The sequence below is a fragment of the Pipra filicauda genome, unplaced genomic scaffold, assembly GCF_003945595.2.
Source record: "Pipra filicauda isolate LSUMZ 115617 unplaced genomic scaffold, ASM394559v2 scaffold635_size200075_pilon, whole genome shotgun sequence".
Classification (NCBI taxonomy): Eukaryota; Metazoa; Chordata; class Aves; order Passeriformes; family Pipridae; genus Pipra; species Pipra filicauda.
In genome coordinates this window covers 103,302-119,629 of record NW_024104793.1, presented here as the reverse complement: position 1 = coordinate 119,629, position 16,328 = coordinate 103,302, and the positions used below count along the sequence as shown (strand labels likewise).

Sequence of the window (16,328 nt, the reverse complement as noted above, 5' to 3'; positions counted from 1 at the left end):
TTCACTTGTGGTTTCCCGACCCTTTGGGAGCAGTGGGTTGTGTGGTTGTGGAGTTTGCTGTCGTCTTGAGGACTCGCGAGGGGTGAAAGTGCAGGGAGGATGCTCCAAAAGAAGTCACCTCAGCCAGCACCCTGCAGGAACTCCACCCACTCCGGTCCAAATTCTCCTCTGGAAGGGTCAGCCAAGGCCTTTTTCGGTTTTGTCCTTGTGGGAAGCTCAGGAGATGCTTAGGCCGGGTCTTTCCAGATGTGTCCACCACAAAGAATCCAGGCTGATTCACTGCCTCAGACCTGCCTGGTGCTTATTACGAAGGGTGGGAAAAATGCACCATTATCTCAGAGCTCCCATAACATCCTCCACCACATTTTGGGAAGGCAAAATGCTTAAATTCTCTTGGTTTTAAGCAAAAGCAAATGTGAAGTCAGGCCCGGGCCACAGCTTTCTATTTAAGACCAACTTTTTTTGCCGTTCTGAGTTGAGCAACAGATTCTTATCAGAGACCTATAAAAAAAATAAATTAAAAACCTATTTCTCATGAAACCTGCTCCAGAGTAGAGATTGTCTGGCCTGTTTGATCTCAGTGTGTTACAACTGAGTGCTTTTACCACAGAAGTGGTAATTTCCACTCACATGCCATTAGTTTTAATTATCCTGCCTTGGTTTCGTTTTCTGAGTTGCCACTTATCAGAAGTGAGGCTAAGTGGTCATTTACTTTGGGGGATGGGGTGGGTCTGTCTTGATTCCAGCCTTGCCCTCACGCTGTTCTTGGTACCAGCTGGCCCAGCCCAACCAGGCACAGCTGCTTTTTGGGTCAGGGATGGACAGATTTCACCTTCCACATCTGGAAACTGCTGGGTCCTGCTGCTCCCTGCAACTCTTTTACAGATCTTTCCTGGGGGATCAGTCCCTTGGGCTTGCATTCCCATTAGTATGTGTTGCTATCACAGCTATATCACAGAACCACAGAATATCCTGAGCTGGAAGGGACCCACAAGGATCATCCAGTCCAACTCCTGGTCCTTCATAGACACCCCAGCAATCCCACCCTGTCCCTGAGAGTGTTGTCCAAACCCTCCTGGAGCTCTAGCAGATTGGGGTCCATGAATATAGTAAATGGTAAACCCTTTAAAAAAAAAATCAACTTTGAAATTTGAGTTCTGTAGGGTTTTAGTCCATGCCCTTGCTCCTTGTGTCCATGATCTGCTCTGGGATGCCTCTACTCTCCATTTCTTTGAGAGCTGTAGAATTTACACTTTGAAAGCCACATGCCAACCCTCCCTCCTTGTCTCCTGTTGCCCGGTGTCTTTTTCCCTGTTTTTCCACTGTCTTGATTCTTCATTCTGGCTTTTCCTTGACAAAGTCAAGTCCCCTGCCTGAATTAAGGACTAATTCCTGTCCTTGTCCTCTCCTCCTTCACCCAGCTACCCAAAACTGAGCATCAGAGAGGTTGCTCTGTGATTATCCTGGGAGGGCTGAGGGATGCCCTGACCTCACTGAGGGTGTTCCCTCACAGCCAAGCTCCTCTCTGCTGGAGGCAAATCGATGCTGTGAGCTGGATATTGGGAGTGAAGAAGGGAATGAGGATTTCCTAGTGCTTTGAACTCCCTTTGAGGCCAAAGCTTTTTGTTCTCTGCAAAGCACTGAGCTATAACAGGAGGCTCCAAGCAATGTAGTCATCCTTTTTTTTCCCCTTCCCCCCCTCCTCAGCCAGCTCTGCTGCAAGAGGAACAAAATGAAGCTCAATTAGAAAATCAGCTCTGTCTCCCTTGGCAGGCTCCTTTCCTGCACTCAAATCAAAGCTCTCACAGGATGATGATACAAACAAGAATAAAGATCAGCCACAATGAAAGCAAAATTTTCTTCTCCCTTGTAGAGGAATGATTTGAGTTTCCTGTGTCAATCTGCAAACAGGCACTCGTTACTCACATGGAGAAGTTCGGGAATGGCTAATCCCATCCCAGCCATATTTAAGGAATTTTGAGGAAATGAGCCTGGATTATACTCTTTAATCTTTATTAATTACTTAATTTCCATTGCAGCACAGGCTTTCTGGAGCTGTTTCCTCATGGGCCAAACCAGACTTTGAGCACATGGAAATCAGGTTTTCTTCTGTTCACTTAATGTGACTGTGATGTCCTCACCCTGGAAATGAGAAGTGTTAGAGTTAACAGAAGGCCAGTTTAAGGCTGGGAACATCAGCTTTAAAGATGTCATGTTTGGTTAATTATGAGCAATTTTAACTGTGTTCTTATAAAATATTCCAAACTAATAAGTGGCATTAGCAGGAGCTGGCAGGAGTCGTTGCAGTACATCTTCTGTGTGATCAGTGCTGTGATTGCTGCATCCCCAGGAGAGGACTGTAGAAAATTCCCTGAGCTTCAAGAATCTGTTCCCAAAGGGCTGCTACTCTGAGCAGTTCTGCACTTGCAGCTGGTTGAAATGTGGTGCCTTCAGAGCTCGTTTTGCTCCTCAGCTCTTTGATTTGCATGACTTCACTTGCAGACCTGTGTGTGCCTGCAGGTTGTGAGCAGTCACTTGGATGGGTCAGATCTTTGCCTGAAAGAGCAGAAATCCTGCCTCTCTAGGTTGTCTGATGATGAAGCCTGGGAAGCTCTTGCTCTACCTGGATGAGGCTGATTCAGTGGATCCTTTAAGTCCTGCTTCACTGGGCCACTGGAGTGGTTCTGGTAGCTCTGAAGTTGTCTGACCACTCCTTGTCAGACTGAAAGTACTTGGAATGAGCAGTTGCAGTTGCACTTTAAGTTCTGATCCTCTCCAAGACTTCTGTTCTGTGGTGATTCAGACCTGGAGGCAATGGGAAAGATGCCAAACTATATCCACTTAGGTGTTGTCCCAGTTCTACGAGAGCTGGAAAGAGTGAAGTTCTACTCTCCCTCAGCTTTTCCAGGCAGGGGCAGGGACCCCTTGACACAGGAGACCTGCAAGAGGATCCAAACAAAGTCTGTTTGGAAGGAGTAAAGCTGTGGTTCCTGCTGTTTAAACCCGTTTAAAGGTCACTTAAAGGTTAACACCTCTGTGCATCCTGTCTTGGTAATCCTGGATATTGTGTATGATCTGCCCCATTACTCACTGAAGAATGCCAGCGTTGTCCTCAGGACTCTGTGTACTGTTTGTGGTGTCTGTTGTTCCTCAGGTCTCATGACTGATGGTGTTAATTCTGCCTGGTTATCCAAATCCTCAGAGCAAGCTTTAGGCTGCTCCCCTTTCCCTCCCTGTCCAAATACAGGTGTGGAAAGGCTCCTTCATCCCCACAGCTTCATTATGCTCCTTGAATGTATGAACAGATTTGAAGTTCAACCTGACCTTACTCATAACCAAAACTTTCAAATTTAGTATTTGAATAATTCACTGGGGAGCAAACATCTTAATATTGAAATAATTCACTGGGGAGCAATCTTCTTTAGGACAGGAGGGATTGTGAAGTCCCAGCAGTGCCTCTGTGAAGGAGGGAGGTGTGTTTTGATACATCTTTTGTGTTAATCCTCAAAGAGGTTTATGTACAGGGTTAATTCAGAATGTGAGGGGTCTCATCCAGGGAATGAGGTCACTAAATGGCACCAAACCACCATTTTTTTCCTGATAATAGTGGGATTTACTCACTGGCTTATCCACTGCATTGGTGGATTTATCTTCTTGAAAAAGAAAAGTTAAGAATCCTCTTTTTCTCTGTCAAGTGCTCTTGACAGATGAGGCATTGCTTTCCTCCTATTGTCTCTGGTAATTTTTTTCAAACCAGGAGATGCTCACAGGTTTAGTTGAAGTGAAAGGAAAACAAAGCAACCTGCCCTGGAGCAGGTTCTGAAAGCTGCTCCATGCTTTCCTGTCAGTGTTCCCCTCAGAAAAAAAAAAAAAGAAATCAATCTGTGGCCTGTCAGCTCTGGAAAATTTGCATTAATTAATTACATGTTTTGCATGGTAATCAGCAATTTGCAGCACAACACAACTGCTGTTGCCCACAGGAGAGCTGAATCCCTGTGTGGTGCTCTCAGCATTCCCTTCCATGTAAACAGGGAGATCCTCGAATCCATCAAAACTGCTGACTCGCTGTCAGGAGAGTGCAGTTGTTTTCTTTTTTTTTTTTTTACGAGAGGTTCATTAGTTCCTGGAGAGGCCAGTGAGTTTTCTTTGGGATAGAAGCCAGTTGCATATGCACTGGGTGAACCCAGGGAAGGATTACTGCCCAGAAAGAGGATTCTTGCCTGGTTTGTTTTGGTTTGCGTTTTGTTTGGGTTTTGGTTTTGTTTGTTTTTTTTTTTTTTTTGCATTGTGCTAAACAGGATCAGTTCAGAGGGCAATTTAATTCAGGGATAGGATCTGTGGAGCTTTGCAGAAGGTGAATTTGGCATTTTTCCAGCTGCTCTGCTTGAGCTGTGGATGAAGTGCCTGGCCTGGATCCAGCAGGGCTCTGCCTCCTCGGTGTCAGAAGTGCTGATCTCAGTGTGGTGGAGATGAGCTTCCCTTTCCCGAGTGGCACGTGTCCTACATGGAGCAGGGATAAACTTTCCAGGGTTCTGGGGTATTATCCTACTCCCCTAATCCCTGTTTTCTTGCTCCCAGGATCGTGAGCGTGAAGGAGACCCGGCTGACGAGCCTGGTGGCAAATTTCTTGGTTGGGCTGTCGCTGCTGCTCCTGCCTTTTCCTCTCCAGTGGATCCCAAAGCCGGTCCTCTACGGCCTCTTCCTCTACATTGCCTTGACCTCCATTGATGGGAACCAGCTCTTTGAGAGGGTGGCTCTGCTGCTCAAGGAACAGGTACATGGAATGGGACACCACAGCTGGAAGCTGTGCTCCAAACCTGAGCACACGACCATACAAACTTGGGGTGTTTGGGAGTTTTCAAACCCCCACTGTGATGTTTTGTCAGCTGCAGAGTATGTGCATTTAAAAAAAATAATGTAAAATATTTAAAGCATAACATCAGGAAACGGTGATCTTTTGATTTCCCCCACAAAGCTTCAGGCAGGTAATTTTTTTGCTGTATTTTTCACTTTCATTTTGTATGAAATGCCACAAGAGAGGATTTTAAACTCAAAATGAAATGACTTGCATTACTGAAACCTGTCTGATGTGGGATGAAAACAAACCTGGGAGATATGTTTTCAAACCCTCTCTATTACAGGTGCTAAAAAGGTGTTGGTTTTCAGTGTAGGAGGTACCTGGAGCAAGTCTCCAGCTCATCTTCCCTTATGTAACAAGGGTCAAGGGCTTAATAAGCCCAACGTTTGGCTCTGCATCTCTGCTAATCTATCTTGATCTCTAATATTACAACCCAGAGGTTAAAACTGTGCAAGTTGGGTAAAGATTACATTTGTCATGTCAATTTTTGAATGAGGGTTGAACAGCTCCTGAGGTATGTGACTTATTACTTCTGGGTCTAGTGCGAATTATGTGTGGAATTTTCCAAGCTTTGGTTTGGAAAATTAAAAAGTATTCTTGAATATGGAGATCTCCCCTTTCTCTGGAAGCCTTTTAATGAGTCATGGCACAATCTGAAACCCATGGAATCTGTACCAGTGCCAGCAGACAGTCGCTCATACTCTTCATTGATGTATAGACAGTGAGTCAAAGCCTCTGCTCAGACATGAGCAAGGAACTGTCAAAAGAAAACCACCATATTTAGCCTATTTATGTCATTTTTCCCCCCCTTTATTCCTCAAAAATGATTAGCTTGTAGGAGTGGAGAAAAGCACTGCAGTCTGAGCACAGCCCCTTCCTGCACCTCCCTGATCCCAACTCCTGGTCTTCCCCTAGTGGGACTCAGCCAAGAGGTGGGAGCACCAGGGGCAAGGATGGAGCCTTATGAAGGGTATAAAATCACGAGGAGCTGGGTCGTAGGTGGAGAAACCATCCAGCAGTGACAGCACCCGGGTGCATCTGCTCCCCATCACCCCCTGCACACCCCGCAGGCCCTTCAGATGCTGCTGCAGGGCCCTGACAGTGCTCCTCAGGGGAATCTCATTACTGCACTTAGCAAGATATTACACTGCACTCCAGATGCTCCCAAAGGCACTCTTGGCTGCGTGGTGTCTTTCCCTCTCCTGGTTCCCCGTGCTCAGTCATCCTCCGAGTGCTGCTGCCAATGCTGTGGTTTGAGGCGCTTGGTTTAACCCTCTGAATCCCACGTTGAGCTGTTGGACCTCTCAAGGACCTGATGTTGTGCAGTGTGTGTGCAAATCCGCGACTCCCCTAAAACCCTGGAGTCCCAAATCCCATGCCACGTCCTCCCATCGCAATTCCAGGTCTCTGGGTGTCTGATGTGTGGCTCTTCCCTCCCCAGACCGCGTATCCTCCGACCCATTACATCCGCAGAGTGCCCCAGAGGAAGATCCACTATTTCACTGGCCTGCAGGTCCTGCAGCTCCTCATCCTCTGTGGGTTTGGGATGTCACCGCTGCCCTACATGAAGATGATCTTCCCACTCATCATGATAGGGATGATCCCCATCAGGTATGAACCTTGGCTGCCTTTTTTTTTTTTTTCTCCTTTCTTGTCTCTTCCATGTTTTTTGTCTTCAGGTTTGGACTGCTGGAAGTCCAGGGAGAGGAGAAACTGTTGGAGCTGGGCCTGTTTAGTCTGGAGAGGAGACTGAGAGGGGATCTCATCAATCCATACAAATATCTCCAAGGGGTGTCGTGGAATGGTCCCAGACCCCTTTTGGTGGTGCCCAGAACATTAAGGAGCAATGGCCATGATCTAAAACACAAGAAGTTGCACCTCAACGTGAGGAAGAAGTTCTTTATGTTGAGGGTGGCAGAGCACTGGAACACCTGCCCTTGGAGGATGTGGAATCTCCCTCTCTGGAGACATTCCATACCTACCCGAACATGTCCCTGTGTCACCTGCTTCAGGTGACCCTGCCTTGGCAAGAGGGTTGGACTGGATGATCTCCAGAGGTCCCTTCCAAGCCCAGCTATTCTGTGACTGAAGTCTGAGTGGTTCAGAAGTACTTCCCAGACTACCCAGCTCCTGGCAGTGGGTGGTGGTGACCTCCTTCTCACCAGCTGCTTGGGCTTGAGGAGGAATCATGCAGAGAGCCTGTGGTTTCACTGCTGCTGGGAGTCATTCCAAGGGTTCTGGGCTGGCAGGTGCTGCTCTTCCAGCTGCCCAAGAGGCAGAAACTCTCCTTTTAATGCCTGATCTTCGTGAGAAGCTTCAATCTGAGCCTTCCCTCTAAGTGATATTTGATAATGTTCCTCATGGCTTTGCAATTTGATTTCCTCAGGCCAGTGCTCAGAGCAGAGCTGGAAACTTCTCCTAAGAGGAATCCTTATCTCTTATTTGGTGCTGGGATGACTTTGCAGACTTCCTGCGCTGCTGAAAGCCACTGCCAATGATCAGTCAGGTCAAACTGGCCACATTTAGTCTTAAAATGATCTTTAGAAGTGGAAGGGCACCACAGTATCTTGAGTCTGGAGAGAGAATTGTTGAGAAATTTAACTAACTTCTTCCTCAGTGTTCATTAGCAGTGACTGCCCGTCATTCTCCAGTTAAATCATTCATGCTCTCAATCCTTTGGATATAATGAGAAGCCATAATAAGATCTTGGAAGGAGCAGATCTGTTTCCAGTCCATTTGATTATTTTTAGGCCAGCCTGGCATCCAGTGATATCTGGTTGACTTTGAGCTTGCAGTCTCAGAGATCTTCTCTCTGATCTCAAAGTTCAGGGCTACCAGTGTGATAATCTCCAAAGGCAGCTGTTGTGGTGTTTTCCTTGGCTGGTAAATGTGGGTCCAGTTCTTCCTAAAACAAAAGCAAATGTCAAAGCTACCATGGCTTTCAACAGGATCAGGTTAGAGCTGCTTGGGCTGGGTTTTTAAAGATAAACAGTCTTGGAAAACACTGAAGTTATTGTTCCTGTGGTAGAATCTCTCACCTGCCCTTCACGTTGGTGTTGCTTTGGGTGAGTGGATCAGTGGCTGGTAAATACTCCAGCTCTGTGCAGTGCTGGGGGATTGACTCTGGTGGGAATTGGAAGTTTCCATACAAGGAAGGTCAGTACAGAAAAGAAAATGTGGGGCACTCTTTTTGCTAAATAGTCAATTCTTGGACATAGTATAACAAACTAAATTAGTGTGGAGAGAATTCACTGTTGAAGAACCTGATTTTGTAATAAGAGTGGAATAATGCAGTGCTGCAAATATGTCTTCTTTTGAGTACATAAGATACTGCCACCTCATACTCTGTGTTTCTCATTTCTCTTTCCAGAGCAGTTCTTTCTTAGGAGCTGGATAACCAGCCCTGCTGCTCAGGGGAAGATGCTGCTACCTGGCACAGCCCAGAAATTTGCCCTTGGCTTTCCTTCCTCTCGTTTCTTCTGCTTTCGTGCAGTTTCTGTGGCCTCCAGCCAAGAAGGCAGCACCGTGATCCATGAGCTCTGTAGTTAATGACTTTTTTCCAAGGATTTGGCACTCTAAATAGATGAGACAGAGTGGAAGAAATTAAATATATTTTCCTTTTTCATTTTTTTTAAGAAGTGAAGGGAGGAAGAGGAGATGGGACATCAGCCAGGGGTCAAAGTCAAGAATCAAACACAAATGAGTGAGACGTGACTTGGTGTCCCATCCAGAACACCAGCCATGTCTCAAAGCCCCATTTCCATCTGTCCAACAGCATTAGACACATGATTTGCAGTGAGGGACCACTGATGTGCTCTTAATGTGAGAGATAATGAGAAGCCATTGAAATCCATTATTGCAGTGGAAGAAAATGTGATCTCTGGGTATCCCCAGTTCCTGACTTTGATCCAGAACTTTGAGATGACTAGTTTTTGGTTGCTGAGAGAAGGATCATCTTCTTTCCAAGCATTCTGTGATGCTCATCTTGTCCTCCCATGGCTGTCAAGCATTTCATTTTATGGTGGGTCTATTTAAGGAGATCCTGGTACTTCTCAGCAGTAGCTGATGTTTGGGATCTCTTGCACAGCTATTTAAGTCCCAAACTGGGCTTTCTGGTGCTTTGTGCCTTATTTTAACAGCTGAGGAACACCTTCCTTGTTAAACAAGGGAAAGTGTCACACTAAATATGCAGGAGGATTTAATGAAAGCAGCTCCAGAGCATATTGTTAGAGCACCACACCTTTGTCACCCAAATACGTCAATCCTTGAGGATGTTCTTGCAAACAAACAAATTTTAAAAAAGCCCAAAAGTAAGGGATTCACTGTCTCCACCATCCAATGGAGAATCCAGTCTCCAGGTTGGGATGAAGTCTTATCAGCAGCTGGACAAATGCAAGTCATGGCTCTTCTTATTTTCTTGCCACGGTCACGAGTCTTGCTGATACATTTGATGCTTCTCTGAAGACCAAAGCTTCTGGTTTACCTGTTAAAGCTTCATTGTGGTGACAGCTGCAAGGAGAGACTTGGGGTACTCAGAGAACTTTTGTGTGCAGCTCTTTGAGCCAGCAAGTGATGAAAAAAGTAGAAATTGGAAATAAATGGGAATTCGTGGCAAAGCAATGCATCCATTTGCGAACTGGAGGCAGCAGGAAGGCACTACCTGGGTGCCCCAGCACAAACCAGGAGTGTAGATTTGGGTGGGGTGGTACAATTTTGGCATCTTGAAGACTTTGTGGTGACAGAGCACTTTAGGAAAGCTGCTTCTCTCCTGTGAGGCTGAGGAGATTCTCTTTCCTTTTCAGCTGATAGCAGAAGGCTCCTTCCAGAAGGAACTTTGCACTGTTGTTCCTGTCAATGCTGTATTTGCTTACAGGATTGGTTGTTTTCACTGTCCCTCATTTCTCCCCTTCAGCTGGGAGAGAATCTCATGGACAAACTCGACCAGGGGAGTCTTGGGGCAGACAAAAAAAAGGCTCTGTGACTCCAAACAAGCACTAACCTTATTTCTCTGTTTCAACCCTAGGTATAACCTGCTCCCAAGGATCATCGAAGCCAAGTACTTGGATGCTATGGATGCAGAGCACTAAAGGGGGTCCTCCCCCCAAAGGACAGCCCACTTGGAGTGGGAACAGGCGGCTTTTCCGAGGCGCAGGACAATCTAATGCACTTCTTTCCTTCACCACTTTCTCTCTGCTCTAACGTGGCAGCACACACCTGTCAGAGACCAAGGGAATGCTGGAGTGTCCCAAACCAGCCTTGGACTTGGGAGGACGATGCTCTTTGGAGCTGTGAGGCGAGCAAGCTTTGTGGAAAATGCTACTTCCCACATCCCGAACCCGGGAACCCCAAAGATCAGCATGTCTGTACGGTTGGAGCATGGATTCAGAGTTGTCATGTGTTCCCTTCTTTCAGGGTGGGGGGAGTTCTCTCTTTGTGTTTTTATGCACCGCATCCTATTCTTCCCAAACACTAAGGACACCAACTGACCCTTCTTTTGCAGAATGACAGCCTTGTCCTGGCCCTTGAGTTTGATTTCCCGTGCATCCAGTATTCCCAAATGGGTTTTCAGGGTGGGATGGCCTCATGCTAAACCACTGATGGCAGGAGAGGTTTCTGGCCACTCTTCCAGATTAGTGGGTATTTGGAAACAGCTGTAACATGTACTGATACAATCCCCAGCTTTGGATGAATATTTAATTCCTACAAAAGAGCTTGGAAACATCCAGAGGTTGGGCTCTCATGGCGATGTTGATGAAACCACAGCTGGGTCTGAGCTATTTGGGAATTATTTTGGATTTTCTGCCATTCCTTCTCGGTAATCAAACCCAGAATTGTAGTTTTGCACAACTGCAGCATTTTTTTTTTCTTGCACCCAGAGTCAGATCCTCATCCCAGGGCAGTTGTGTTATGGTTGCATATACATATGTACAGGAGTGCCTATGTGTACATATATACATATGGATTTGTGTATATATTTTGCATAGATATACAGATAGGCCTGATTCTTTCCAAATATCCAAAGTGTTTTGTGCAGTCAGTGTTTCCCATGATTGCACTTGTTCTCTGCTTCAGTGCTGCTTTTTCTCATTTTGAGATATGGTCACTTTTTTTTTTCCCCTTTGGAAGCTGCTCAGTTACTGGTTTTGTTCATGTGTTGCTTTATTCAAGGTGTTCCTTTGCTTCCTTCGTCCTGTGGCTTGAGACCTTCATCATTCTGTCCTGATGCTCCAACATGTGAATTTTGCCTTTAATTTCCATGTACAGAATGCAATGAAAAGTTTTCCTCTCTCGCCTAATCAATATTTGTTGGTCATTTCACTGTTTCTGTTTTGTAGCTGATCTCCAGTTTCCCCCCCCTCACTCCCAGGTGTTATATTATATTTCTGGATGAATTGAACTTCTGCTGTCTTTTATAAGTTCAGTTTATTTAATTTTGCTCGTACTATGGTCAGGTTTGGGTTTTATTTTTTTTTTTTTGGAGTACTGTGAAACAAGCTGCCCTTTGGTTCAGAGCTTTGCCCCTTGCTGCACATCAGAGGTCACAGGTGGAGCGTTCAGAAAGTGGTGGGCCCTGATAATGACCTTTCAAAGCAGTAGAAATGAGGGAGGGAGAGCAACAGAAAACAAAATGCAAATATGTCAGCACAGAGAAGTGTTTTCTTACCAGTTGCTTGCCCAGTAAATGGTGCAGAGTTTTTATCAGTGGGGGGTCCTCCCACCCCACCCTCTGCACGATGAGGGAGACCAGCCCTGTAATGAGGGAGGGTGTAAAGCTGTGCTGAAACTAAGCCAGGCTCAAACCACTGAAGATTTGGTGTGTTTGCACTTAATTCAGGGGGTGTTTAACCTTTTTGTAGCACTCAAGCACGTGTGTTAAAAACCAATTTTTTGGTTTCCTTACCGAACCCTTCATCTTTTGTATTGATCCTTGATGGAGGAGGGCAGTGTTGGGAGTGTTCCTAAGAGCATGGCCATGGTTTATGTATCCCTGAGGAATCCCAGGGGAAGGCCCTGAGCTCAGCAAGCAAAACAACACTGTGTGATCCTAAAACCATGACCTTCATGTGGCACCAGTCTAATCTCGTGGGGCTGCTGAGGAGTCCCAGGGTCAGGGTGGCCACCCCAGCGCATCAAAGCAGGTTGTTTGGCTTTCAGTCCCCCTCAAAGGGAGCAGGGGGAGCTCAGGCTGTGTCTGAGCAGGGCCAGGACAGCAGGAATAAACCTGTGTGTGGTTTCTGACCGCTTTTCTCGGTATTTCCTGGCTTTTGAGTCACTTCTGGGCTGAGATCACAGGTAGCTGTTACCAAGGCCTGTGTGTAGGAACAGGACTGTGGAGGTGGTGAGAGTGTGTCTGATCTCCAGTCAGCAGAAGGGAGGGCAGGTGACAGCCAACAGCTCAGGACCTGTTGTGAGACAGGGAGTGCAAAGGCCTGATGAGGCTGAAATAAAATGTTTTTCCCACAGATGTCAAAAGATTTAACCAAAGCTGCAATCAGAAGTGTCATCCTGTGGTGGAGTAAAGCTGTAAAACACACGTGCCCTGGGGGTGAATTTGTGGTGTCTCTGCTCTCCACAGGGAAAAGTCACCTTTGTGGGGTGGCTTAAATCCTGTTTTGGATGCTGGAGCTGGAGGAAGGAGGGGATGTGCCCAAGGGAATGTGGCTTTGGTCCTCTTTGAGGAAGAGCAGAGGCTCTGGGCGGGATTTCCACCAGCACAGAGCCACAGTGGGGTGAACTGGCCTGCAGGTCTTGCCAGAGGAAATGGTTTTGAGATGTACCCTCCACTCCTCACTTAAAGGACCAAAACCACCCCCATTAAAGCCTCTTTGAAAGCACCAATTTCAGATGGGGTCAGATGTTGCCGAGATAATGTAAAGTGCAGGTAGCAGGGAGGGTTAAATATCCATCACAACTCTTGTTTATATCCTTTATTTTGCTTTACCAGTGTGACTTCAGTGTTTGTGTTTTCTTTGTAGCATCAGTAGGATTCTGTTTTGCAGGGTTTTCATTCTACAGGGGCCCAAAGAGAAAAAAAAGAAAAAAAATCAACTGATGGGAAATCAGCACAATTTGGGGGAGAAAAAGTTGTGCTGGCTTAGACTGGTTGAATATTTGGACCCATTTCTCCAATATATGGGTAGAAGGGAGATGTATGGAGGCCTCTTGTCTCCTGAGGGTTTGTCATGATCCTGCAGAGGATTATTTTTATTTTTCATGCCTTTTCTCTTCTCGTTTGCTTCTGGTTTTGCTGACTCAAGTGCAGGCGTTTCCAGGAAGTGGGCTGACCAGGGAAGGAGGGTTTGTTCAGAGTTGATTGAACACTTTAATACTTCTGTGAAGGTTGAGACAATTAGAATGTAAAAGAAGATTTATTATAAGCTCTTTATATACGCACAATGCTCTGTGTAACTGTTGCCAAAGAACTGGGTTTGTGAGATGAGCTACTGGGAGAGTCCACGGTGTTCACCTGGGACCACAAGGTAGGGAAAAGCTGCTGGAACGAGTGGATTTGTGGAAGTTACTTTTTGACAGCTGCCAAAACGATCAGAAACTGGGGAGAGAATAAATTTCTGCTCTCAAACGTGTGGTTTTTGATCCTTGCATTGAATGTAGGAGCGAGAATGAGCTTGACAATTAAAAGTTGGATTTATACCTGAATAGTTTCCTTGGTCTGAGACTTATTTTGTTGCCTTCAAAAATAATCTTGACATGCTTTGTATGGAAATGGATGTGTTTCTCCATGTAAATTAAGGGAAGTTGGTGAAAACAGGGAGTGCTGAACAAGCAGGGCAGCACTTTCGGGATTGCTTAGGAAGCGAATCTGACAACTCCACCAGCAACAACCCCCAGACTCCCAGGAGTCAACATGTGAAGCTGTTAATAAATGTCAGGCTCTGCTTGGATGTGCATCAGTGCCTTGCTGTGAAAGGATGGGGATGGAGTGAAGGAATTCAGCTGGTTTCCTCCAGAGCTGCTGAAATGCTCCAAGGTGAGCCCCAAAGACTGTGGGACGTGACCCCTCTTCCCAATGACCTGTGAGAACTGGGATGCTCTGAATCGAGATCTGGAAGATGGTCACTCTGGGGTGGTACTGGGGTTCACAGAGTTCTCCCCAAAAGATCCACATCAGCTGTACCCAAAGACTGAAACTCTGTCAACTTTTGCCTGTGGTGTCTGGCTGCTTTAGAACCTGGGCTGTGTTCTGTGGACACTCCTTGGAGAAACATGAAGTTGGCCAAAGCTGGAGAGAGCTGAAGAACACTCGGGGTGGGAGGGAAAGGGTTGGCAACAAAAATGGGTCTGAGACCTGTTGTGTCACCAAAAGCACCTCCTGTTTCCCAGTCTGTGTCCTACCAACCATCTACACCATCACTGGCACACATTCGTGTTCCTCCTTGATAAAGTTTTTTTTTATTGTTTGTTGCATTCTGAACGTGCCCTTTGGGGTGTTTTGCCTGCCTGGAAGTTTAAAGGGCAGAACCAGGCTTGGCTCAAGCTCATCTCTTGTGTCTGTTCCCCCTAAACCTCAGCACAAAACCATTTTCTGTCATCTCCTGACCCCGCTCTTCACTTCCCCAGCCCTCCTCTGGAAGCTGGCTCTGGAATCTCCACTGTGGAAATTCTGCCAAAGTGCCAAGTGGGAATTTTTCTCTGGAGAACTTGAGCAACAGTGTGGCAGTGGCTGCTCCTTGGGGCTTGCTTTGCCATCATAAGGAATTCTGAAGGACTCATAACTCTCCAACAGTTGCACTGTCCTCTGCTTCTCTTCAGCTGTCGTGGCCCAGTGTTCCAGTTGGGCTGTCCTGCTTCTGTTTTTCAGGCTTCCAAAACAACTCCAATGGACATAATGGGATGGGTTTGCCCCATTTTTCTCTCTGTGTTGAGGCCTGTGGATGTGAGAATAGTCTCCTCTAATTGTTTTCATATCTGATGAAGGCATTTAAGTGCCAAACCCTGGCCAGTGCAGGACTGGCTGCAGAGAGCAAACTATCATTGTTGTGGAAGAGCAGACAGAGGAGGGAGTTGCTGGAGCACATAGAAACACAAATTAGCACTTTTCCTCTTACAGCTTTTGTGTGTTTTCCTTTCACACCAAGACAATCCCTGGTTCTGTCTTTCCTCCCCTCGTACAAAATGCTGCATGAACTTGGAATCACTTGGCTCTGTTCTGCTGTCACATTAAATATTTAAGAGCCTGTCCTGGGGGAGGTGCTGCCTTCTGCTTCCCATCTGCATCCCTGCTGCAAAGAGCTGCTGCTTTGGAGGGCTGGAGGCTGCACCTCATCCCTGGGACAAATCCTTGCCGCTGCAAAAGCCAGCAGGGCCCCTTCTGTGCCCACAGGTGGGAACCCAAAAAGAGGAACAAAATGCAAGGAGCTGGAAAAACAGCTTGCAATTAAATTTTCTCCTTCTTGAGCTGAGCTGAGCTGTGCTGGCATTTCTTAGCATGTAAAGAAAAAAAGAAAAAGGAGCTCTCTGGCAGTGAAGTATTTATGTGATGTGAAGGTTGCAGAAAATCCTCACATTGAATTCAACAGGTGGGGGGTCGGTGTCAGTGCTCAGGAGGCTTGTGGAAGGGCTGGGAGCAGTTCTCCCTCTGCCCATCAGCAACAACTGGTGTCTTAATGTGCTTTTTTTTTTAGGTAAGTTTGACACGATTGGATGGCTTGGGTGGTTTCTGCAGCATTGCTGTGAGTGATAGCAGGGGAACAGGGCCCTGCTGGGCTGGAACCCTCCAGTGCTGCCGGTGATCCCTTTTCAGGAGGTGGCTCATGGACATCTGAGTGACACAAGTGAGCTCAGGCCGTGTCCCCTCCCTCCTCTTTGGGAGTTATGTTGGTCACCTTTCTGTTAAGTGAAGCATCACGTGTTTCTCAAATTTGGGACCAATGGCACTGATTTCAAACTGCAGCCCCAGGTAAGTCCCAGCCTACATAAACAGGATTTTAAGTCATTCACATCATCACAGAATCCCAGAGTGGTTGGGGTTGGAAGGGACCTTCAGGATTATCCAGTTCCACTCCAGGGGCACATTCCACTATCCCAGGTTGCTTCAAGCCCTGTCCAACCTGACCTTGGACACTTCCAGGGATGGGGCAGCCACAGCTTCTCTGGGCAACCTCTGCCAGGGCCTCCCCACCAGGAATTCCTTCCCAATCTCCCATCTAAACCTACTCTCTTTTGATTTGAAGCCACTCCCCCTTGTTCCCTCACTCCATGCCCTTCATTGCAGAGATTCCTTTGCCTCCCCAGGGATTAGCAGCTCCCTCCCATCTCCAGGACTTCTGATCCTGGCATTAAGTGCCCAAATCCGGAGCTGTGTCCGCTGGGATGTGTGTTGGCCGTGTCCAACCTGAAGCTGGGCTGTGAACTGCCCAGCAGGTTTCAATGGATCCCTTCCCATGGGATGAAGCAGGATTCAGCTGCAAGGCACAGCAGCCCCTGGGAAGTGAGAGGCTCGTTGTGCTGC

General features: G+C 46.8%; 1 protein-coding gene across 3 annotated transcripts in view; it reads left to right on the top strand.

Annotated features, from left to right (window-relative positions):
- The window catches only part of SLC4A11 (solute carrier family 4 member 11), a 92,834-nt gene extending 79,318 nt beyond the window's left edge, over positions 1–13,516 (top strand). For all 3 annotated transcript variants that reach the window (XM_039388339.1, XM_027712687.2, XM_027712688.2), the window contains 3 exons: positions 4,579–4,774; positions 6,300–6,469; positions 9,882–13,516. In XM_039388339.1, coding sequence (XP_039244273.1) covers positions 4,579–4,774; positions 6,300–6,469; positions 9,882–9,945 — 430 coding nt within the window. In that variant the 3' untranslated portion in view covers positions 9,946–13,516. The remainder of the gene's footprint in view (positions 1–4,578; positions 4,775–6,299; positions 6,470–9,881) is intronic.
- The last annotated feature ends 2,812 nt before the right edge of the window (positions 13,517–16,328 follow it).